The 25500-nt window shown below is 59.0% G+C and overlaps 1 protein-coding gene across 4 annotated transcripts in view; it reads right to left on the reverse strand.

Annotated features, from left to right (window-relative positions):
* The window catches only part of ZC3H3 (zinc finger CCCH-type containing 3), an 83749-nt gene that overhangs the window by 6429 nt on the left and 51820 nt on the right, over window positions 1-25500 (reverse strand). For 2 of the 4 annotated variants that reach the window (XM_032315484.1, XM_032315485.1), the window contains exons 5-9: window positions 19924-20111; window positions 14752-14794; window positions 14497-14658; window positions 14321-14390; window positions 12429-12560 (exon numbers count right to left, since the gene is read on the reverse strand). In XM_032315484.1, coding sequence (XP_032171375.1) covers window positions 12429-12560; window positions 14321-14390; window positions 14497-14658; window positions 14752-14794; window positions 19924-20111 — 595 coding nt within the window. Of the gene's footprint in view, window positions 1-9253; window positions 11375-12428; window positions 12561-14320; window positions 14391-14496; window positions 14659-14751; window positions 14795-19923; window positions 20112-25500 lie in introns of those variants that run through there. The other 2 variants (XR_004279464.1, XM_032315486.1) reach the window with 2 other exon arrangements.

Consider the following 25500-nt stretch of genomic DNA (forward strand, 5'->3'; position numbering starts at 1 on the left):
AGCCCCCCGGGTGCCGAGGGAACGCGGAGAGGGGGCTGATGGGGGCCAAGGCCTGTGCCGCCCCGGGCAGCAGCCACACGCCGTGGCGGCAGCACGTGTCCAGCGCATCAGAGGAGGCCGGACGCGGCAAGAAGGAGAGTGTAGAAGACCACAGCCGCGTCTCCGCCCTGACTGCAGGCAGAAGCCCGGGGCAGGTTCGCTAAAATTCCTTTCGCCTCTTCTTGCTTTGCTCTTGCAAGGTGGCCCCTAGGACACTCGGAATCTCACACGCGGCTCATATCTGGCAGACCTTCTGGGCTGTGCTCGTTGGGGCTATAAGCCTCCTGCCCAGAACAAGCACACAGTCGGGGTCAGACATAAGGAGCGTTCTTGAATCATCCAAGAGCTGTTGAGAGAGCCCGACGATGCTGGACGGCTACTCAGAAGCTTCCCAGACACAAACCGAGTCTCCCGTTCCAAGGGCCCCACATCTTCCGGCAGACCTGGCCCCCGAGGAAAGAGCGAAGCCAGACCACCAAACGGAAGCCCCAGAAAACCCCGAAATCCCTGGAAATGAGCAAAGACACTGCTAACTAATTCCCACGTCAAACAAGACACGTGGGGGGCAGTCCTCAGGCTCACAGCTCGGTCAGCAGAGCAGGCCTGGCTCAGCAGGTGGCGGGACAGCAGAGGACCCGGGCTCAGCCGCAAGGGAAGGGCAGAAACAAACGAGACGCAGGGGGGCTCTGGGGGTTAAGCCTCTGCCTTCGGCTCAGGTCCTCAGGTCATGATCCCAGGGTCCTGGGATGGAGCCCCGCATCGGGCTCTCTGCTCGGCGGGAGCCTGCGTCCCCCTCCCCTGCCCCGCCTGCCTCTCTGCCTACCTGTGAGCTCTGTCATATAAATAAATAAATAAAATCTTAAAACAAACAAACAAACAAATGAAATAACAAAAAAGCAACAACCAAGAGGGCACGGAGCTGGTTCTCTGAAGATGTTGGTAACTGAGTTGGCGAAGAGAAATCCAGAAAGAAAGAGGCGCCCGCCGGCATTAGCCAGGCCAACCGCGCCGCCGTGACTGTCGGCACAAAGAGAAGCGGCCCGCAGGGCGACACGCCCGCAGCACTCAGCCAACCCGCGCCAAGACACAAACGAAACACCGCCAAGAAGGAAAACACAACCCGAGCGAGCGTTTCTCTGACCGGACGTGCACGTGCCTCACTGGCTGACACACAGCGCACCCCGTGTCCTGGGCTCCCGCCGAGCGGCCGGCCGTGACCAGCCTTGCAGGGCAAGGCCGGGGCCAGGGCAGAGAGGACGCTGCTCCACTCCGCCTGGGGCTGGGGCAACCCCGAGGGCACGAACGGTGAGAAGAGCCGTGCAGAAGGACAAGGTGAACGAAGGTACTTTCTGACTAGGAATTACGGCACAGCTCAAGGAATGCGGAGGGCACGGAACCAGCTCAAGGACACACAAAGCGGAGCCAAGAGCTCCGAGACACAGCCACGTCCGCGAGCCCACGGGAAACGGGCTCCCAACCAAGGTGCTCGGGCAAGATGCAGCTGGACCCCGACCTCACACCGCACACTGGGAGCAACGGAGACAGACCCACGTGTGGAAGGCCCTCCAGACTTTCGGAAAGTGGCAGGAGTTTTCATACAAGACAGAGGGACAAGCTGTAAGGAAAGACTGGTAAGATCATTTCCGTTAAAATCAAGAACTTCTGTTCTTCAAAGTAACACAAGGAAGAAGGGAAAAAACAAAACACAAAGGAGGTATTTGCCATTTACGTGACTGACAGAGACTAATGTGCAGAATACCTTACATTTTCGTATTTTTATGTTCATGTTTTATACTTTATAAATTCCCTGTGAATCAGCAAGAGAAAACCAACCCAGCGGAACTGTCCCCTCTCTCACCTACAGAAACCAACAAAACCCGAGGTATTTTTCAGAAGGAAAGGCCCAAAGGGTCGAAACACAGGGAAGGCATCTGGCCTCATTAAGTCCAGTAGAGGGAAATTAAAAAAATACAGTGAAGTAACTTTTCGTCCTTCAATTGTTCAGAGAAAAAAAGGTTGCCTGTCACCAAGTGCTGGCAAGAAAACAGGTGCACAAGTGTGAACGGACAAAAGCCACCGGGAAACCGGCCCCCACCTCTCTGACAGCAGACCGCCCCCCCAGACGGGTGGCCCACACCTTGCTACAGACGAGGGCCAACACCCTGATCCCCACAGGCTGCTGGTGGAGCCCAAGACGCTGGCCTGCCCTCCAGGAAGCACCTTCCAGAGGAGCAAGGCCCTGAGAGGCCAGGACCAACCCGCCGACCCGTGCTCTCGGCCTCAGCCCCTGGGGCTCCAGGGTCCCCACTGGCTGCCTGCTGCAGGCCAGCCAGGCTGCCGGGCCATCTGACTCCACACCACCACCCTCTTCCCTGGCCAGGAGCCCAAGTGTCCCAGGTGGCTCACACACAGCAGCCCCCGACGTGGTGCCACGCAGGGGCCTTCCCAGTCCTTCCGGGTCTCGCCAGCTCACGTCCATCCTCAGACGGCCCGACAGCAGGCTCCATCGCCACGGTCCCTCTTACGGGCCAGGGCCCACTCCTACTGCAAGGCCGGCGGGGTGGTTCAGCAGTGTCCCCTGTCCCCAGAGACCCACCCACTTCCTTCCCACTGCCCCACACCAAAGCTACCCCTTCCCCACCCTGGTGACAGTCCCATCCCCCCCATGCCTCCTCTGACTGCCCCACCACTGTCCCCCTGGGGGGTTGGAACAGCCCCCAGAAATGTCCCTCTTCGTCCACTCCTGCGGTCATCTGGGCCAAGGCTTCCTTCAGTCATTCAGTCCAAAATGGCAGCCAAATCCAATGGGCCACCCGGAACGGAAAGTGATTAGTGGCAAACCGGACGGAGTGCAGACAGAGCCTGGAGTCAGGCTGGTGGGAACACAGTCATGGCACTCTTCCGGCTTCGATGCCTAGCTGGTGCTTAGCCAGCTGCTGGTGGGGGCCTTTCTCGCCGGGGGCTGCGGGAGGGGTGTGGGGGCTCTGCACTCGCTTTGCAACTTTTCAGTGAAGCCACAGTTGCTACAAACAGCAAGTCTGTTAAATGCCATAAACGATGAGCACTGTCCGTGCTGGGCTCTGCGGAGTGAGCAGGCCCCCAGAGGAGGCGGTGAAGCAGGGGGCGCTGGGCCCCACACAGGTGACAACCACGAGAAGCGCCCACCGGGGACCTCTGCGCCAGCGTGGCAGGGGGTCCCCGGGACTTCCTCCTGCTGAGGAAGCAACCTGAAGTGTCCACAGGTGCAGATAAGGGGCAGCCCAGCCAGACACACTGAAACACTGTGGCCCCACTCAGGCCAGCAAAGACTATGTGGGGAGACCTGGCCCCTGCTGCCCCTTCCTGCCTTGCTGGGTTGGTGCTCGAAGAGGCCCTGAAGACACAGAAATGCGGGGCCCCTTCCTCTCCCAGTCAGGGGAGCCCCCAGTGGGAAGTGGCCTGGTGGGAAGTAAGTACCACCCAGCCAGGAGGAGTAGGAAAACCCGTCCTCAGGGGTCTGTGGAGGCCAGTGGGGACCTGGATCTCCACTTGGCAGCGGCAAGACCCCACCTTCACTCCCCCTGCACCTGTGTGTGTCACACACTTGTGTGTCACACAAACACCAGCCAAAACAGGTTTGAATAAGATGCAGACCCTCATAATAATATAGTCAAAATGTCCAGGTTTCAATAAAAAGTGACTCATCATACCAGGAAAAGGTACAGACCTCACACGGAATGCAATTCCGGACAAGCAACACCTGGCAGCCAGAGGCAGCAGAGGCGCGGGAGTTCTCGGACAAAGATTTTAAAGGAGCACCATAAATGTGTTTATTTTATTTTATTTTATTTATTTTTAGGTAATTTTATTTTTAAGTAATCTCTACCTCCACCATGGGGCTCCAACTCACAACCCCAAGATGTGGAGTTTCACGCTCTACCAACTAAGCTCGCTGGGTGCCCCCATAAATGTGTTCCAACAAGCAATTAAAAACATGCTGGAACAATGAAAACATAGAAAGTCTCAACCAAGAAAAAGAAAATATAAGATAGGACCAAATGGAAATTTTAGGACTGAAAAGTTCTAAACAACTGAGCTGCACTCCGCGTATGGGCTCGACAGCCGGAGGGAGGCCCCGAGGAAGGCCTCCGTGCCCCGGAAGACGTAACAACGGACCTTAACCAATCTGACTGCTGGGAGAGAAAGCAGAGTCTCTGACACGGAGAGCCCTTCAAGGGCTGCAGACTGAGAGGAGAAAGAACACGAGACTCATGGCTGAAAATGTCCCCAACTTGCCAAAAAACACAAGCCTACAGATTCAAGAAGTTGAGGGAGCCCAAACAGTAAAAAGCAGAGAAATCCACCAAAAATTGCACCACAGTCAATCTTGTAAAAGCTACAGCCAGCCAGAGAGGACACTTTCCCTGTGCGGGGAGAGTTCAGGTGCCAGTGGGTTTCTCCTTATGCACCACTGAGGCCAAAGGAGGGGGGACAACCTGTGCGAGTGCTGAAAGGGAAGAACTGTGAGCTCAGAAGCCCATGTTCAGCAAGAAAATATCCTCCAAGAATGTGGGGAAATCCAGACATTCTCACAGGAAGGAAAACCACCAGAATTTGTCACCAGCAGACCTGCCCTAAAAAATGGCTCCAGTAAGTTCTCGAAACAGAAAGGAAACAATACGAGACAAAGCCTTGCAACAACAGAAAGGCAGACCGAGGTGACAAAACATGGGTAAACATACCAGACTTTCCTTGAGTCTCCTCAATTATGTTTAATTATTGATGCAAAACACTGTCAGTGTCTGTTGCGGTTTTAAATGTCTGTGGAAGACACACGTAAGGCAAGTACCGATGGAGAAGGGCATAGGGACACAAAGGAGGGGAAGGTTTCTACACTTCACCTAAACTGGTAAATGAGAACACCAGTGACAAGTTATGGGTGTACAATACAATGCTTAGTACAACCACTAAAAAAGCTATGAAAAGATATACACACACTTGGGGTGCCTGGGTGGCTCAGCGGGTTAAGCCCCTGCCTTCGGCTCAGGTCATGATCTCAGGGTCCCGCGATCGAGTCCTGCATCGGGCTCTCTGCTCAGCAGGGAGCCTGCTTCCTCCTCTCTCTCTGCCTGCCTCTCCACCTACTTGTGATCTCTGTTTGTCAAATAAATAAATAAAATCTAAAAAAAAAAAAAAAACAAACTAATAAAACACAGACACTAACAGAAGTCAAATTACAGGCTTAAGCCTTAATACAGCAATAATTACATTAAGTGTAAATGGCCTAAATACATCAATTAAAAGACAAAGATTGACAAAGTAAATTTTAAAACATGTCCCAACTATATACTGTCCATAAGAAAGGTATTTCAAATATAATACGATAGGTAAGCTAAGAGCAAAAAGGATGGAAGTTATGTCAAGCCAACACTCATCAAAAGCGAGCAGAGGGACACCTGGGTGGCTCAGTTGGTTAAGCAGCTGCCTTCAGCTCAGGTCATGATCCTGGCGTCCTGGGATCGAGTCCCACATCGGGCTCCTTGCTCGGCAGGGAGCCTGCTTCTCCCTCTGCCTCTGCCTGCCACTCTGTCTGCCTGTGCTCGCTCTCTCTCTCTCTGACAAATAAATAAAATCTTAAAAAAAAAAAAAAGTGAGCAGAAGTGGGCACATTAATACCACACAAAGTGGACCTCAGAATAAATAAAATTACAGACAGAGAGGTACATTTTATAATGATGGAGGATCGATCCATCAAGAAGACCTAGCAATCCTAAATTAACATGCACAAAATAAGAGATCTGTGAAATACATGAAGTAAAAACTGATTAATAGGAACGGAGGAAGAAAGGAAGAAACAAATCCGTAATTACAGGTGGTGACCAATGCCCCCTCACAACAACTGATCCAACAACTAAACAGAAAATTGGCAAGTAAGCAGAAGAACCAAGAAATATCTCTAACCAGCAAAACCTAATCAACATTTATAAAACACTCCACTTTACTCAATAATAGTGGAGGATATATTCTTTTCAAGTGCCCACACAGAACGTATACCAAGCATATCCTGGACCATAAAACAAAGACCAAGAAATTTAAAAAAATTAAAATCATACAAAGTATATTCCTCACCATCACAGACTCCAACCAGAAATCAGTGACAGAAAGACAACAAGAAAGTCTCTGAAGACTTGGAAATCAAATAAAAGTCTGTGGGTCAAAGAGAAAATCTCAAGAGAGGGTGGGGGGGGGTGTCAACAAGCAAACAACCAGAACTAAATGAAAATATATCTCAAAATTTGTAGGACCCAGCTAACTAAATTCATACATAAGGGGAAATTTTTCATATCAATAGTCTAAACACCCACCTCAAGACCCTACAGGGGAAAAAGAGTGAAATAAACCCAAAGCAACAAGAAGAAACAGTAATGATATAAGCAGAAATCAATAAAACCAAAAAGAAAAAAAACCAATAAGAGAAAAAACCAATGAAACAAAGAGCTGCCCCTTTAAAAATATCAATAATATGGACAAACCTCTAGCAAAACAAACAAAGAAAAAAGATAAAAGTCACAAAGTTTCCAACATCAGGAATGAAACAGAGGTCATGACAGAGCCTGCGGCCGTCGGGAGGGTAATTCAGGCACAGTTCAAACAACTCTACACGTATAATTTTGACAACTTAGACGAGATGGACCAATTCCTACCAAAACTGACTCAAGAAGAAACAGAAACTCTGGACTAGCACTCTGTATCGTAAGGGGACTGAATCAGTCATCAGACTGACCAATAAACAGAAGCCCAAGACCAGAGGGCTTCGCTAGTCAATTCTACTAAACACATAGGGAAGAATGAACACCAATTCTCAAATTCTTCCCCAAAACTGCAGAGCAAGGAATCCTTCCTCGCTCCAATCAGCCGAACACCATGTGAGGCTAGCCTTACCCTGACACCAGAACTAGACAAAGATACTACAAGAAAAGACACCATAGATCAATATCCATCACAAATACAGATGCGAAAATCATCAACAGAATACAAGAAAACTGAATTCAGCAATGGCATTTATTCTTAGGATGCAAGGATATCCAACACCCAACTATCAACCAACATGACTGTGATTCAAGGTGGTCAGCAGGACGGGCCAGCCACCTTGACAGACGGAAGGGAGAAGAAAGCAACACGATCATCTCAACTGCTGCAAAAAAGATCGGACAAAATTCACTACCTTTTACAATAAAAACATCCAATAAACTAGGACTAGAAAGGGACATTCTCGGCAGGATAAACACCATGTGAGAAGCCCACAGCGAACATCACACCCAACAGTGACTGACTGAAAGCTTTTCCCACGACAAAGAACAAGACCAGGATGCCCCCTTCTGCCACTTTGATCCAACACAGGACTAGAAATTCTAGTCAGAGCAATTAGGCTAAATAATTATGTAAAAGATACATAAAATCTTAGTTTAAGGGGCGCCTGGGGGGCTCAGTCATTATTAAGCCTCTGCCTTCGGCTCAGGTCATGATCCCAGGGTCCTGGGATCGAGCCCCGCATCGGGCTCTCCGCTCAGCGGGGAGTCTGCTTCTCTCTCTCCCTCTGCAGCTCCCCCTGCTTGTGCTCCCTCTCTCGCTATGTCACTCTCTATCAAATAATAAATAAAATCTTAAAAAAAAAAGAAAAATAATAATTATTTAAATGATATATAAAATCCAAGTTTAAAAGGAAGAAAATTATCTGTTAGTAGATGACATGATCTTATATATTAAAAAACCCTAAAGATCACACAAAAAGAATTGCTAGAGCTAATATATGCAGTCAGCAAAATTCCAGAATATAAAATCAACACACACACACACACACAAAATCAACATATTATTACACACTTTGGAAGAACAACAAAAAAGGAAATTAAAAAAATTCCATTCAGTAACATTAAAAAACTATAAGATACTCAGGAATAAATTTAGCCAAGGAGGCAAAAGACTTACAATCTAAAAACTACAAAATGCGGCTAAAGAAATTAATGCAGGTCTAAAGGAATGGAAAGGCATCCCATGTTCATGGACTGGAAGACTTCCTATTACCAAGACCACGATACCACCTGAATGACCTACAGATTCAGTGTGATCCCTACCAAGTTTTCCAAGGTCCCCCCGGCTTTTGTTAAGAAGAAAAGGCCCATCCTAAAATGCATATGGAATCTCCAATGACCTTCAACAGTCACAACAAGCGTTGAAAAGAAAAATAAAATTGAGGGATTTATAGTTCCTGATTTAAAAACTTATTCAAGAGCTATTGTAATCAAAATGCCTAAGGACAGACATAGAGACCAGTGGAACAGAACCCAGCACCCAGAAACGAACGCCCATCCATGGTGAACAGACTTTCCACAAAGGGGCAACGGCCGTTCGGTAGGAGGAGGACGGCCTCCTTAGTGCGTGGTGCTGCGCGGACTGCCCACATGCGGGAGACCGGCGCTGGGCCCTCATCTTACGCCACATACAAAAACTGACTCGAAATGGACCAAAGATCTAAACTTAGGAACTGAAACTATTAAAGTCTTATATAAGAAAACACAGGGAAAAGCTTTGCTAACATTGGGTTGGACAAGTATTTCTTGGATGTAACAGTCAAAGCACATGCAACAGAAAAATTGTAGTTACTCCATGAGAAGCTCTCATGCATCAAAGTCCACTGTCGAGAGAGTGAAAAGACAGACTGGAAGGAAAGAGTCCTACATCCTCTTCCAACAAGGGTTTAATTTCTAGAACATATAAGGAAGGGGCTCCTGGGGGGCTCAGTCAGTGAAGCCTCTGCCTTCGGTTCAGGCCAAGATCTCAGGGTCCTGGGATCGAGCCCTGTGTCAGACTCCCTGCTCAGCGGGAAGCCCGCTTCTCCCTCTGCTGCCACTCCCCCTGCCTGTGCGCACGCTCTCTCCCTCTCTCAAATAAATAAAACCTTTAAAAAAGAAAAGGAAATGGAAAATTTTGCATTATACTTATTTTACCACAATTAAGAAATTTAACAATGTAATATACCAAAAATCATTCTATATACACTTAAACAGGTGAATGGTACGCTATGTGAATTTTATCTTAACAAAACTATTTCTTTGGTTTTTTAAAAAGATTTTATTAAAAAAAAAAAAGATTTCTTAGAGAAAGAGAGAGCACGCAGGGGGAGGGGCAGAGGGAGAGAGAAACTCAAGCAGACGCTCCACTGTGCGCAGAGCTTGGCGTGGGGGCTCGATCTCGCAACCCTGAGACCCTGACCTGAGCCGGAACCAAGAGTCCTCGCTCCGGCGACCCCGCGCGCACACGGGCGCCCCCTCGGTAACACCGTTCCAGCAGAGAGATAAAGCTCCACCGGCACACACCGGGCTCCACACCAACACCGTCAGTGGTCAGGGGACACAAAATGAAGCTACAGCCAGACTGCCTTGCGCCACCTGGGGGCTGAGGTCAGCAGGACAGACCCAGGAGCTGGTGAGCATGTGACACCAGGACAGCCACACTCGCCCCAGGTGGCACAGCTCGGTGGCATGAGAAAGCAAGCAGGGAGGCCCGCAGCCCCCTTCCCCGGCACCCGGCAACCCCACTCCCAGGCACCCACCCGAGGCAGATGAGAGCCCGTGCTCACGAGGACTCACACAGAAACATCCACGCAGCCCCGCCCCAGGGACAACCCGAACATCCACCCACCAATGGATGGACACAACGTGGCCTCTGCACATGACGGAGCACCACTCGCCATGGACAGGGGCACAGGCCTGACCTTGATCACAATGTGGTGACCCTCAAAACCAGGCCAGAGGAGAGAAGGCGGGCAGCAGAGGCCGTGTGTCGCGGGCCTTCCGCTGGAGACGTCCAGAAGAGACCCGTGTACGGGGATGGCACGTGAGCCGGCGCTGCTGGCGGGGTGGGCACAGGTGGGACTGGCCACAAAGGGACCGGAGGCGTGTCTGGGGTGACAGGCGTGTTCTAGAGCCAGATGCTGGGAATCGCTGCACAACGGCCCCCCGGGGCGGTGAACCAGATGACACAGGAGCGGCGCCCCCATAAAGCCGGGCTCCCTAACACGGGCCCCCGAAGCAGAGAGGGAAGGCGCAGTCTCACGCGCAGTCCGGGGCCCGCTGCGTGGAGGAAGCCCATGTGGGGTCCGACTTCACCCCACAGCCAGCTCAACAACGGCTGACACCTGCCCCAGGCCTGCTGCAAAGGCGACAAAGGACGCCTTCCTCACCACCATCCCCGCTGCGGCAGGGACTCCCATCAGCCTCATTTTACGGAACAAGAAGCAGAGGCCTGGAGAGGTCAGGTAGCGAGTATGGGCTGGGACAGGGTTGGGCTCAGGTGTGAGCCCCTGCCCCGGGCCGCCTTCTCGGGACCACCGCACTGAGCAGGACCGGGCCGGTCTGGGAACAGGACCGCAGGGTGAACATGGATGGACTCTGCCCCCCAGACACAAAAAGGATTTCAGCCGAAGGAAAGACACCACTGGCAAGGCCAACAGGTGACGGAAACTTGGCCTATGACCTTGAAGCCAAAGGGTGATGCCTGGAGGACATGAGACCTTGTGTGAAGCAGGACGAGGTGGGGACAGGAAGGGCCGTGGAGCGGTGGACTGCCGGGAGCCTCACCAGCGCGCGGAGCAGGCGGCACAGGGCCTGTGCCGCCATGCGGGGGCCGGGGAGCAGGGAGCCCAGCAGCGGCCACGCAGGGAGAGCGCTGGGCTGCAGCAGGGCTGGTGGCCGGGCGCCTGGCTTCGGTCCGGAGGCAGCTGTCGACCCTGCACGCACACAGGCATCTCCCAGCCCCGCATGCTGGCGGCCGGCAGCGTCGGGTGAGGCTGGAGTGCAACGAGTGCCCGCAGCCAACACGGAGGGCCACGGGGACGCGCAGCAGGAGCCCGGGGCCACAGCCACGCACACGCCTCAACGGGGAGAAACGGGTGCCGTGAAAGAGAAGGGGACAGGAGAGAATCGTGGGGGGCTGTGAAAACTAGCATGGGGTGAGCATGGGAGCCTCCGGAGTCCCCCAGGGCCGCCCTCAAACACACACTAGCCCGAGAGGAGACAGCCAGAGCACAGGCACCTCGGCGGACATCCCGTCGAGGGAGCACGGGGAGCACAGCCCTTGCCGGGACGGGGGTGTCTGAGCGTCAGCCCCCCGAGGTGGCGGACATCCCACGGAAGGACGGCCGTCCTTGCCCACGGGTCCTGAGCGGCTGAGGGCCGGAGCGGAGGCTCCTGAGGGCCGGAGAGGAGACTGGCCGGGGGCGCGGGGGGCCGGAGCAGCAGGTCGCAGCAGTCACGTGGCCCCCACGGAGGGAGAGGAGCGGAGACTTCGTCCCGGCCTGAATCACGCACAGGAAAAGGGAGCGCGTCTCTTTAACAAGCCGTGGCTTTACGAAGCCAGGCTAACGATTTCACTTGATTCAGTGGAATATTATAAACTCTCTGGGGCCCGTTTGAGGACTTGTACATCAGGCACAAGGTGACGACTCAGCACTTTCTATATTATTTAGAGAATAAAATTAACCCTCACCAGCCCAGGCTGCTGCGTCCCCTCCCGCCGGATCCGGCCGGCTCAGCGCTTTCCCATATATAATTACACGCCGCCATCCATCATGCCGCGGCCACGCAGCGCCAACACGCCGAAAGGGACGCAGTAAGCACTTCCACTAACAGAAGCAGAACTTAAATGCCACTTTGATATTTCCATTTACATTGGGATATCTTACAATGATCACGCACAGCCTCCGTGGGGGTCCCGCCACCCCCACCCCCACCCCAGCCAGGGCTCTGGGGATCCTTCAAGGTGAGCCGCTGGCTCCAGGTCGGGTCCCCAGGTCTGCAGAGCCTGGCCGGGCCCAGCCCCTGGCCTTGTGGCAGGAGGGAGAGGGTGTGTGGAAGGAAGGGGCACGGGCCCCACGGCGTGAAATGGAGGGCGGCTGTCAGGGCCTCAGGCTGTCCCGGCCCCCCAGGGGCCCCCAGGAAGCCCCAGCTCTGGTCTCCCCAGTCCAGACTGCAGGCCCCAGTGCTGATGAGCAGGCTCCCGTCTAGAGGTTCCCAGCCCAGGGCCCTGCCACCCCCACAAGCCCACGTGGGGATGAGGAGGGGCGGCAGAGTCCCCTCCGGAGAGCAGGATAGTAATTCAGAAGGGGAGGCGCCAGTGTGCCCGGCTGCCAGAAAGTCCCCGGCATGGCAGCATTCCCGTGGACAGGCGAGGGCGGCAGGCGGTCATGACAAGCCCGCTCGCCGGTGGCCCTCGCAACCCAGTTCCCTAGTTCCCTTTGCAGCAGCCCACTTCCACCCTCGTCACCCTGGGGTGCTGTGAGCTCCAAGAAGGCGCCGAGGAGCACAGCTGGCCACCGTGGGGGCTGCCTGCCACCCACCAGCGCTTCTTACCTTCGCACCCAGTGGGCAGTAGCCTTTAAGAAAGTCCGTGCAGACCTCCGCCTTCCGGGACACGTAAACGTGGCTGTAGGGACAGTTGCTGTTGCTGCAAATCCCCTTCAGGAAGTAGGAGCACACGGGCATCTGTGGGGGCAAGGGGATGGTGCTGAGGGCCAGCAGGGCCCACGGCTCCCTGCGGCGCACGGGCCCCGCCTCCTCCAAACCTCCATCAGGAGCCTGCACCTCGCTTTACAGGTAGAACACCTGAACGGGAAGGACCTGTCTGGGGCTCCAAGGCCCGGTGTGAGCCACACAGAGACCCTTCCCCAAGGGAGAAACGGACACAACAGTGCTGGCCAGCAAGGGGGGCCAACAGGAGCCAAGAGCACCTGGGGCCAAGCCAGGAGAGGGCTGCCCACCCCAAAGGCAGACCCCCAGCTTCCCGAGAAGGCAAAGCTGTACGGGCAGGGCCCGCGTGCCCTCAAGCTGCCCAGCTGGACATCCCTGCAGGACAGCTAAGGTGCAGGTGCTCCATTTCCAGGTGGTGGGGCCGTGGTGGGATGGGCTAGGAGGGTAAGGGGACAAGAGCACAGGCACTCTAGGCAGGGCAGCAGCCTACAGCGACTGAAATTCAGCCGATCTGCCCACTGCCTGGACACCTGGCAGCGTCCATGGGCTAGTGACCTGATTCCACCCAGGGAAGCCTAAGGATGGGCTGGGGTTAGGCAGGAAGATGCCGTGGAGCAGCCTGGGGCTGCACGGACCGCAGGCTGGCACTGTGGAGGCGTGGCAGAGGGTCCGTCTCCAGCGCCCTGGCCACCAGCAGGTGGGCCCAGGGAAGACGGGGGCGGGGGGGGGGGCGGTGGACATGGAGCAGGCAGCCTGGGCAGGACTAGGCAGCATGGGAGTCCCCGGCCCCTAGACCAGGAGAGAATGAGGCCTGAGGGCCAGCAAGGAGGGGTCTCTGATCTTGCCCACCCTGACCTCTGTGGTTGCCACTGTGCCAGGCAACTCCTCTCTGGGGCCCCTCCCTGACCATCGGTCAGTCCCCTGGGGGCCTCCCACCTTCCCCAGGCCGGTTACCCCTGTAGGGGCCTCTCTGGGAACTCCCCTCTCCTCCTCTGCCTGTCAGACCTGCCCTTCCTGTGCCCCACGGCAGGGGGTCTCCGCCATCAGACCTGCCAGGAGCCCCGCCAGGGCAGAGGGGAGCCCAGGGCAGGAAGCAGGGAAAGCGAAGAAACAGGGCGAGGTAATGTGCACAAGTTCATTTCTAATTGTCTTTTAACTGCAGCGCACAGGGAAGGGCCGGCCCGTCCGGGGCTGGCACTGTGAGCCTGCAGACAATTCCCTTAATGTGGCTTTTGATATAGAGCCCAAATTAGCTCTAATAAAAAGGGATAATAAAGCCAACTCTTACACCAAACGGAACTCCTCCTAGCTGTCAGCATGGCCGTTATCGAGAGGAAACTGCATTCTCATTTCAATTAACCTTGTTTGCACCCACCACGTCCACACAAATAACAATAACATTAATTCAGGGCGCGAGAGCGGCGCCCACATTAGACAGCTCAGAATGTGCACCGGCTTCGGAGCCGGAGCTAATGAACCCGAAACTCGACGTGAATTTCCAAATTGCTCACAACAGAGTTTCAAAGCTCTATTAGGGAGAAAAATGCTGATTCTTTTCAAGTTCCTCAAGGGGAAAAGCTGTTGTAGCAGCAGCCTCGGCCAATCCCGCCTCCCTTAACCTTGTGGCGGCCCCGGAGTGGCACCACCCAGGCTCTGCCCCCCCGCGGTGGGTGCCATGTGCAGGGTCCCCCTTGCTCAGGGCGGCTGAGGGGGAGGCCCCCAGTCCCCCGCCGGGGAGAACGGGGGCGGGGCTGCGGGCGGCCGCGGGCGCTCACCTTCTCCTTGGACACGTGATGGGAGAAGGGGCACGTGCCATCTGTCTTCTTGCACGTGCCCCGGAGAAACCTGCGTGGAGGAAGAGGGTCAGTGGCGCTGCGGCAGGCGGCGTGAAGCGGCCCCCGCGGCCCCCCACTCCCTCCCCCCAGGCCCGGGGTGCGGGGGCGAAAGGCACCTGGTGCACACAGCCACCTTGTCGGGGTCGTGGATGTAGGGGCAGCGCTGGCCGTGGTGGCACCTGCCGAAGCGGTTGTAGTACATGCAGTACTCCGGCTGCTGCTTGCGCCGTCGCTGCCTCGCCTGTCGCACGATGGCCAGGCTGCGCTGCACCGCACGGCTGTGGACAGGGACGGGGCTTCGTCAGCCTCGGGGGACCCCCACCCCCACCCCACCAACCCGGGAGCCCCGGGCCCAACCCTGGGGGACGTACCTGGCCAGGGAGCGGCTGCAGCTGCCGGCAGGGTCCCCGCGGCCTGTGGGCGAAGGGGCCGCATCACGCCTGGTTCTCCCGATACCCCCTAGCCGCTCTGCACAGCCATCGGGGTGCCCACTCTCGGCACATGCACCGCTGCCCCCCGAGGGAGACCACGTGCCCTCCCTTAAGAGTGGAGTCGCCCACCCTGCCCAGACCCTGGCAGACCCGACCTGGTGTGGGCCGCCCAGTCCAGGGACCAGATCTGGCAGCCACTCAGGGGCCTCGCCTCAACGCAGGTGGTCCCAGGACCGGCAGGTGCGGGTGGTGGTGGGGGGCTCCCTGCCACCTCCCTCTGCCGGAACAGGGCCCAGGAACTCCCCCTGGCTTCCTAGCGTTGGGGAAGGACTCTTGTGTATTGACAGGGTCATAGGACAGAAACAGCACAATAGGGACGCAGCTGTGGGGCCCAAGGTCCTCGATCCCAGTCTCTCCAGGGAGCCCCGGGCCACCCTCAGCCTCCACAGGCCCCAGGTAAGCACGTCTGGCCCTGAGGCCCTCATTGGCCATGGCAGGGGCCCATTCCTCAAAACCCTAAGCACAAAGACCAACCAAGTCCTCTCTGAGGTCACCGACTGTGGCCCAAAGGGGAGCTGTTCAAGAAATGACCAGAGGTGACAAGAAGGAAGCAGGTAGGCTGGACTGGGCTGGGGGGGTGGCTAGGGCAGCAGGGGACAAGGAGCAGGTGGGCATCGCGTGTCCTGCCTGAGAAGCGGGAGGGAGTCCAGACTAACGTACACCCTCCTGCCTCCCTTTCAGGCTCAAGGTCACTGCCCTCCAGGGCCAAGGCAGGCAGGTCGGGGCCAGAGACTGCTCAGATGGCCACAGAGGCCAGAGACTGCTCAGATGGCCACAGAGGCCAGAGACTGCTCAGATGGCCACAGAGGCCAGAGACTGCTCAGATGGCCACAGAGGCCGGAGGTTCGTCTCTCTCTCTCTCTCTCTCTCTCTCTCTCACACACACACACACACACGCGCGCACGCACGCGCACGTTTTCAGACCAGATTCAGTTTCCCACAAGCAGCTGCTGAAATGGATCTGCTGGTCAGAGGCAGAAATGACGTCACCCAGAAATCCTAGGGACCTGAGGCAATGACAAAGCATCCCAGGCTTAAAAAGGGATGTCCCCAAGCTGCCTGGCCCTGAGCTGCCCCCATCCGAGTCGCATGGGAGGCCCCGCAGGTGGCCCTCCTGCCACATGGAGACCCCTCCCTCCACCTCCCCAGGACGACCTTTGCCAGGACCCAGGCAGCTCAGTGCCCTCTCCTGAGTTCCAGACTCGGGCACACAAGCATCCCAATGCTTTCTGAGGCCCATCCATGTCCAAGCTCCCCTATGCCCCCAGGTGGGACCTTCAGGCACTCCTCTCCGTATCTACTAGCCGTCAAGCCCTCTCCTGGCTGCCAGCGCTGGCCAGTGTCTGCCCCTCTGAGCCTCCATGTCCTCAAGCTGAGGGGGGGCTCTCCAGGACTGAGCAGCGAGACCCCCAGTGGGAAGGAGGTGCTCTGGCCAGTGGCCCTGGCCCAGGCTCAGGCCAGGGGTTTTTTTGGTGCAGGGGGTAGGGGGAGGCGGGGAAGGAGCTGGGCCACCCCAGGCTGCAGTGACGTCCTGGCTCCCAAGCGGGGGATACTGATTGGGGGTTCACACCGGAGGCCAGGCCGGCCCAGGGGGCACGTGGTGCCACACATCTGACAGCCCGGGGTTGACAGAGCGTCATCGGATCGTGGCAGAGAACACGGCTGCCCAGGCTGTCCTCCAGCCTTTGTGGCGCCGTCTGCTCCCGCCAGGGACCGCTGTCAACACGTGTCTGCCTGTCAGACTTGGGCCCCCAGGCCTGGCCTCTGAGGGGGCGGGGCAGGGTGGGGCGGGTTTACTCCCCTAGACTCCACAGTTTGCTCTTAAAAAACGCTGGTGTAGGGCTCACAGTGGGAGGCAGCCATCCACCCGCAGTGGCGCAGTGTTAAAAAATGCACATAAAGTAGCTGGCTGGGAAAGAGCCCTCGGGTGCTGAGGGGTGCTACAGGGCTCAGCTGAAAACCCTCGGCAGGCCGGAGAGCTTGCGCTTGCGCTGCCCCGGGATCTTCCCAAAATAGACACCTTGCGCTCTGCCGGCGGCCCCACCCCGCCCGTCCACACCAGGGAGCGCCTCACCCTTCCCAGGCTGGGGAGCCCCATGCAGGGGCTCTGGGGTCAGAGGGAGTGGCCAGGCAGGGCTCAGCCCTACACACCCCTGCGGGACTCACCCTTCCCAGAAATCATGGCCCTGGGCAGGGGGAGTCCCAGGAAGAGGCACTGGTAAGGGAGGGAGGCAGCAGGGTGCGGCCATGGCCCTGGCTGGGGGGGGGGTCTCTCTTGAGCCCTCTCACGCTGGTCCTGGGTGGCTTCTCAGCACACAGGGCGGGGTCAGGTCACACGGGAGGAGATGAGGCACAGGGCCCCGTGACCTGCCCAAGGGAGTGTGGCGGCCAGTGAGAAGCAGACCCGCCTCACTCCGGGACCGGGAGCCAACCATGCAGCCTGGACCAGGGAGGGGCTCTGGCGATGGACGCGGGACTTCTGCTCTGCTGCAGGGACCCCAACAACACCCCACCAGGAGCATGAGCCAAGCCCACACCTAGGCGCCCCTGGGGAGAGGTCACAGGGCCAGCAGACCCTTTGGCTGGGCAGACCCTGGACCCTGGGGAGGAGGGTGTGGACAAGGCTCTGCATCTCCCTCCCTGCCACCCCTCTCCCCATGGCCCGGGACCCCACACAAGGGCTGACACCACCCCACAGAAGCCCCGCAGCGGGAAGCAGCCTGGAGGAAAAGCCAGGAGGAGAGGGGGGCGGGCTGTACCCTCCTGCCAGAAGTCCAAGTTCTGCTGACACCAAAGGAGAAAATTTATTCCTTTAATTATTATTGGCCTAAGGAGGCCGCTGGTCAGTGGGCGCTCCTGCAGCTGGGAACACCCCACCTGCCTCACAGCAAGGAGGCGGCCCCCACACAGGGGTCTGGGCAGCTGGAGCCGCAGGCGGCAGGTGGTCTCTTGGGCTCGGGCTCCGGCTCGGGCTCGCGCTCCGGCTCTGGCTCGTACCTACCTACTTGCTCGCACCTGCCCCAGGTTGGCCCCCCGCACTGTCTCCTAGCAGCCGACGAGGGGGGCCTCCTGGGAACCCACCTGGCCCTGGAGGCCTCTGTCATCCCTGCACTGCCCCCTGGGGGGCCCCGAGGCCAGGAGGCTGGGGAAGGTGAGCCTGGAGGCCAGGCAAGGCCACACTTCACCGGAGGGGGACGGCATGACTGCACGGAGGTCAGCCCGGCAGGGAGTGGGCTGGGCGAGGCGTCCTCCCTCCCTGGGGAGACACAGGACAGCTGCTGGCTCTGGTGCCGTGAGGCGAGTGCCGCAGAGGGAGGGAGCGGCCCACAGCCCTGACACGCGCCCCTTTCACAGCCCCTCCACCGCCTCGCCTGTACCCTCCCCTCGAGCAGTGGCCAAGCGGTTCAAACCTGCCGCTTCTTGTCTCCGGGCACCTCTCCTCCCACTATGGACCTCAGGCGCCAGCCCCAACCCCAAAGGCCCATTGGGGTCCATGTGGAGGGGGCCCCACGCAGCCCAGGGCACATGGGCAGCAGGATGCCGGTGAGGGCCAGTGTAGCCCCAAGCCATAACCCACTTCTGGGTCCCTGACGTCAACAGTGTGGATGCCGGGACGGCCAATGACGTCCGGACAGGCCAGGGAGGAGCCCCTCAGACCTGATGTGAGTAAGCAGCACAGGGCATCACTGGGGCTGACCTGGAGGGCAGGGAGCTCAAAGGGGTGTGGCCCTGTGACGTGCTTGGCTCAGGCAATGGCAGGAGAATGCCTGCCCCCACCCCATAAGCTCCGTCCAGCTTCCAAAGGAGGATAGCAGGGAACAAAGCCTGAGTCCTGCCTGCTGGGTCGGCTGTGGGGTCAGGGGTGGCAGTCCGGGGCAGAAAGGATGATGGATGGGAAAGGTCAGCTGGGGCCCTTCACTAAGGAGGCCCGGGGGAGGCTGGGGCAGTGGGTGAGACCCACAGAGAAGGCTCCTGAGTCAGGCCGAGCAGAACGTCACTCCACAGACAGGCGGCGGCCCAGAGCCCTCTCTGGCTCCGTCCAGACACCAGCCTGGCTAGGGACAGCTCTGCAAAGGACCAGCTGCTTTGTGCGCGGCCTCAAAGACCACGAACACCGATGCCGAGCCCTGCCGAGCCCCAGGGGTCAGAGGCTCAGAGTAACTCTTGAGCAGGCCCTGTGAGGAGGCCCAGCCGATGCTCTGGACCTGTTCCTCCACCAGGTGAGCCTCCGGAGGCCCTCAGACCACACAGTCCGGTCCCTCGAAAGGGACCAGGCAACAGTGGCACAGAGGAAGAGCAGGGTCATGGCCTTTGGGCCTTGGCCAGGGCGCCCCGTCTGGAAAAAGGCAGCCAGGCAACCCATGCCTCCCTCCCTGTAGTCCCACAGACAGAGGCCCTGGGGACACAGCTGGGCAAGGGCTTCCGGGAAGGGCCCCCGCGTCCTGCCCCTGGGCCTCTGCTGTCCCGTACTGCCTGCCACCTCACCCTTTTTTTCTTGGCAGAAAAGGATGGGGGTAAAATTGGACTGAAACCGAAGTATTTTCTAGTTAATTTGTATAATAAGCAAATCCAAAGCATTTCCTTCTCCTTGGCCTGTTTCTCCAGGCCTCGGGTGCGGTGGCAGCGCGGCCTCCAGATATAGTTGGGGGCGTTGCCAATGAGATTAGGGGCGCCACGGCCCCAGGTGTTCAGCCGCGAGGGCCGCGCTCCCCGTGCCTGGCCCATCTCCTTTATCCGGGAGCGAAACATGGAGAGACAGGGCCTGCTCAGCCAAGCATGAGGCCGTGTGCTTGGGGGCTTCCCCGGGGACGTGGAAGCCGTAGACCCCCACCCCATGCGGGCCCCACTGCTCCGGCCGTCCGTCAGCTCCAGCAGGAACAGCCTCGGAGTCCCCAGAAGCACCGAACGGTACCACGAACACCTGGCCTGGGGCAGGCCCGTCTGGGAAGCAATCACTTGCCCAGGCCCGCCCGCCTCGGTGCCCCATAAGCCTAGGCCGCCATTCGTGATGCACACACAGGCGGGGAGTAAAGCCCCCCGCAGGAGCCTCACCTGTGCGCAGGAGTGGCCTGTTCCCGCTGTCGCCGCCAGGCCGGCCGCAGGTCTTGGAGAGCTTATTGGCCGACACCTTGTAGAGGACGCCTCCAATGCAGCGGAAGCCTCTGCTCCGCCACCGAGGGGAGCTGGCCTGGCCCTTCCCGCCCCCGGCAGCGGGGCGCAGGCGGTTCAGCACCAGAGACCTGTGGAGACAGGGAGACCCCGGTGTGTCCGGCCCCACGGCCCCACAGTCTGTCCCCTCCCCTCCTCCCCGCCCCACAGGTGAGCAGAAAGGGCACAAGCAGGGCACGAGCGTCCCCCCTTCCAGCACATACGCTGCTGGGCCGGGACTGTCCAGGCCCCTTGGGCAGGGCGTCACAGGCAAAGTCCCCTGAGAATCCACACCGCAGCTGGTGGTCCACACCACCGCCCGGGAACATCTTCCCCCACATGCTGCCCCAGTGCAGGCCACCCAGGCTGCTCGGGTCAGCAGGCTCTACTGCCTGTCCCTTCTGTCCACCGCGTGGGAGCCCAGCATGGAGAGAGGGAGGGCACAGCCTCACAGAGCCCCGTCCAGGCAAGCTCTTTGGGGGAAAGACTGGAGGCACCTTAAAGTCACTGGCTGAAGAGGTCTGGGACAGCCTTTGCGATGAGCTGAGTGGCTGACCCGGGCCAGGAGAGCAGACGTGTGCCTGGACGGCCCGGTGGCCACCTGACCACTCCCTCCCTCCGCATTCTCCTCCAACCAGGTCCCAGGCCCTACCCCAGCCGGACCAGGAAGCCAAGGACAGAGTGGGTTGGGAGGACGCCCCAGATGCCCCCGCTTCGAGAGGCGTCCCCCTGCAGACACCACGGCCGCCACGGGCAGCGGCTGTAGACCCCCAGGCTTGGGGTGCTAGGCCAGCACCCCAGGCCAGGGCTGACCTGCTCCCTCCCAGCTGTCACATGGGCAGGCGGCCACCGAAATGAGGGGACAAGGCCCTCCCCCCCCAGGACTCATTTCAGCAGTAATTTGTTTATGCAAATTAACCTTAATTCCATAATAGCCCAGACTCTGTTCATAATGTCGTTACCACCGAGTGCACACACCGTGCCCACTGGCAGGTCTGGGCCTGTGGGCCCCAGAGCCCCTGGGCGGCAGGAGGGGCAGGGCGAGGGGGCAGTCCTCACAGCAGCACCTCCACCAGCGCGGGGACCTGGCTAAAGCAGGAAGGTGGTCCGGCCCGTGCGGGGCTCTCCCATGGTCCCGCAGCGCATGAATGGCCATCCCCATCTGCAGCGGACACCGGTCTGGGCACCCGGCGACGGGGCAGGCCCTGGGGCATCCAGGCGCACAGGCTGCGGGGGCTGCCCCAGCGCACCTGCTTGGAGCTGAGTGCGGAGAGCTGAGCAGCCCCACTCTGGGGTGCAGCTGCCCCCACCCGCTTAGCCCCAGGGTCCCCCGGGCCTTGGCCTCTCTGCCATCTGTGGGTGACTCCTGCCAGCGCAAAGCCTCTGAGGGCACGTTAGAGAGGCCACCGTGCACAAGTGAGCCGGGCACTCAGGGGACTCAAAGCTGCGGCGTAAGACAAGGCCAGGCGGGGAGTGCCGAGGAGGACGCCGCAGCCCGATGGTACTTAACCCAGTTTTCTTTAATTAAAATTCAAGTTGACAAACACCGATCTCGGGGAAAAAATCCTGCCAAGGGACCCCGGCCAGCCTGGCTCATGCTGTCCACGCCCTTACTGGCTCCAGGTGTCCCCACACAGGGTGCATCTTGGCAAGAAGAGGGTGGGTGGGCGGGGACCCTCCGGGGGAGGCAGACAGACGCCCAGGTTTTCCCCAGACCCGGGGACCCCAGCTCTGCCCAGCCCGGGCCCGGGGCATCTATGTGTCCTATATGCTTTGTCCTCTGGGTCACTCAGAGGCCAGGCCAAGGTGGAGCTGGGCAGGGCCATCTTCCGTGGGGCCCTGCCCCAGAACCCCGAGCCCTCTGCAGGAGCTGTGCTCACGTCCACAGCGCACAGCTCGGCCGGCGTCCTAATCCCCGGAGCTGAGAGCCAGACCTAAGGCTGGGGCCACCACGGCTCGCTGGGCCAGAGGGCAACGGGCCCCCTCCAGCCCCAGCCCCCAGCCGCACGGTGTCCAGAGCCCTCCGCGGTCTCCCCACCGACAAGGCAGCTGCCCCTCTGTACACCCATCTGAGCCAGGGCCAGGCCTGGGCAGCCTCCATTCCTTCAGCCTGGAGGCTGCGCGATCGGCAGCAAGGCCGGCCCCTGCCCACCAGACACTCACCCCTCAGGGCCAGGCCCCAGACCTCCCAAAAGGCCCTGCCCCGAGGCTGTGCGACAGCCGCTCACAGGACTGAGGACGCCACTCTTAGCTGCCTCTTCCCTCGGGGCACGGACCCCCCCACCCTGGGCCACCACCCTCAGCCAGCCCCCATCTGCACCACCGCCACCCAAGCCCTCCCGACGCTATAAACCATGACGGGTGGGCAACCAGACCTGCGCCCAGCATCTCAGGACCCCACATCCCCAGAAACCCAGCCCTTCGAAGGGTAAGGAAGCTCGCCTCGGGGCCCCTGGCTGAGGCCAGACAGGGTCAGACCATCACTCCCAGGGGCAGCCACACAGCGGAAGCTGCAGAAAGAGGCAGCCAGGCCCAGAGAGGGACCCACGAAGGCCGGCAGGATCTTGCTTCAGAAGCAGCTAAAAGCTTCAGGAAAGATTACGTTCTGGCCCCGAGGCGGCTCCCATCCAAGCCCATCCCACGGAGCCTCGGTCTGGGGCGATTACTGGCTCACCCTGAAGAGTGAGCCCCAGGGATGCCCTCCTGGCTGCCAGGCTAGACGCCAGGGCCAGACACACCCAGTGCCCTCCTGCAGAGAAGCACCTTTCACGACGGAATTTCTGGCCGCATCTTCCGCCCCCCCCCCCCCCCGCGCGTTGTTGGGTCCTGCGGCGACTTCTGCGGACGCACAGCACTAATAGATCCCACACTTCTTCCACCAAAAACCATACCCCTGGGTTCTAAGGCAATTACCGGGTGAGAGTCGGCCACCGGGGAGGCGGCGGGGCAGCCGGGAGGCCTAGCGCCTCTTCCGTTCTCATGCCCCCGCCCAGGGTTTGCGGCCTATGCACACGCACCCGGCCGAGGGACCCCCGCAGGCTGAGGGACCCTGCCTGCCCAAGGGTGTGGGGCTGCGGAAGGGCCCACCTGCCCAGGCAGAGCCAACCCAGCAGCCTGCGGCCGCACAGACCACCTCAGTCCTGCCCTCCCCCTGCCGGGCCCGCTCACTGACTCGGGACCTGTGGCCAGGCGGGCACTGGGCGGGCAAGGGGCTGCCTTGTAGCTTCTCATTGCCGTGGTGTCACAGCACTCCAGTAAATTGTTACCCTAATGGAGAGGACAGGCTTTGGAAACCCACTGCATTGAGAAGAGGGGATAAAATTAATGAGATAATAGCCGGGCCAAGGACCCGGAGAGCGCTCCTGCCCTCGCGGCGAGGGCCCTGTAATTCCTTTTCTACAACAGGAGCCTCAGATCTAAAGGCTTCTCCCATCCGTCCGGCAGGCCCACGCCGCCAGGAAATTTCATTAACGCTGGAAAATAGGAAAGGTATTAAGCGTGGATAATGAAGGCCAGGGAGGGAGCCGGGCCTTAAGATAGTTCTCTTTCTCGCCTTTGTAATGGGAGGCATGAACTTTCCCTTCAAATCCATTTCTAATCCATTTGAAATACTACAGCAAATTATCTTTCCTTCAGCCCGAAAGCGGCCAGCCAATTTACTCCGAATAGAAGTGACAATGCCCCAGGATTTATCACCATAACCTTGACTACACCAGGGTGAGGGCTGGGCCCCCTCACCCCCCCGGGGGGCACGAGGAACGGGTGGGGGGAGATAACACTTTAAATGAATAGCAGTGGTAAGGGGGAGACAGACACACACACCACAAAAGTCGGTTTAAGAAGAAAAGCTGTCCACGTGCCTGGGGCCTGGGGCCTGGGCAGCAGCTGGCAAGTACGAGCCCGAGGACGTGGAGCCCGGCAAGGTGCTCTGCCGTGCCGGGTGTGGATGGTCCTCGGGCCAAGGTGCCCAAGAGGAGGGGAGGTGAGGGTCTGGGCAAGGCCGAGGGAGGCCTACGCTGAGAAGCCGGGCATGAGCGTGGTGTGTGCCCTGCTTGGCCTGCAGGGCAGTTCACCCCATCTGCAGTTCACCCCATCCAAGGGCTTGGAGGGCCGACCCTGGACACGAACACTCCCCGCCCCTGCGAGCATCCCATAACCACCCCCCACGGCAGGTCCACAGGGCCCCCACCCCTGTCTGCGGGGCGCCCCCGGCCACGGGTCTGGGGCTCAGGCTGCAGGGCGAGGCAGGCCCGTCCCAGGCATTGGTGGTGGCACCACCCGTGCGCAGGTGTGCACGAGGGGCCGGACAGGCACAGCAGCTCCCAAACACAGGTGCACACACGAGCACTAGCACCCTGCCCTCCCCGGTCACGGGACTGGATAAAGAGCAGCCCCTCCCAGAGCCCTGCGGGGGTGCTGCGCTCTGCACCCCAGACCTGGGGGAGGGATGCACAGGCAGCCTGCCCAGGCCAGGTCAGGTGAAGACCCGGGGAAGGTTCGCTCCCGACTGAGAGCAGACTCGGGTGTAAGTGGGCAAGGGGCAAGTCCCACACGGGGGACGATGCCCAGATGCCCAGACCTCCTCGGCAGGTCCGAGGGCACCTTAAACAGATCCCACCTCTGGCCAACCTGCACGACCACAGTGGAGCTGGACGGCCCCAGCCCCCATTCGGACTCACTCAGGCCTTGGGATTTCCTAAGGAAATAGCACAGAGCACAAGGGCCTACGGCAGCCCTTCCCAGGCCACGCGGACCCAGAGAGGGTGGGACAGGCCCTCCTCCTGGGGACAGGGCCAGGCCAAGGAGCCGCATGAAGGCTGGGCACAGATCTGCGTGCAGGACAGAGGTCCTGTGTCCAGACAGGAAATCACCGGAGGGAACCTGCCAGGCACACAGAGGTGTTTTTGCTGATGGATTCTTCCCAAGCCCCTTGGGGAGACTCCTGGACCCCGGAGAGGCCCACTGTCTGTTCCTCACCTTCCACACGGACTCCTCCTCCTGGACCCTTACCCAGCCGGTGACCACAGCACCAAGGAGACCTACCTCACCGATGCTGGCCCACTCTCTCTCCAGATGCAGGCTGGGGGTCCCCACCCTGATTTACAGCCTCCTCGGGGCACCTGCACCCCTATCCCACCAAACCAGCTGGTTTGGAAACAGCCTGTGTGAGCAAGTTCTGTCTGACACCGTGCAGCGGCCCCCATGCCCCTCCTGGGGAGGTCTGCCAGGAGGCGCTGCTGTTGGGGCTGTCTGGTCCTCAGGGACCACTGTCCCCACATGCCCCCACCAGCCAGGACTCCAGCCACGCTGGGCAGTTCCACTTCCTGGAAAGTGCTGCGGAGCATGAGTGTGGTGTGTGTCCTGCCGGGCCTTGCCTGGACCTCTGTACACGCACACTGGATGGCTGCGGTCAGGGTCACCCCTGTGACCAAGCTCCGAAGTTGGGTCCTCAGGAAGCCTTCCTCGACCCCCCGATGGCTC

Source organism: Mustela erminea, chromosome 16 (assembly GCF_009829155.1).
Source record: "Mustela erminea isolate mMusErm1 chromosome 16, mMusErm1.Pri, whole genome shotgun sequence".
NCBI lineage: Eukaryota > Metazoa > Chordata > Mammalia > Carnivora > Mustelidae > Mustela > Mustela erminea.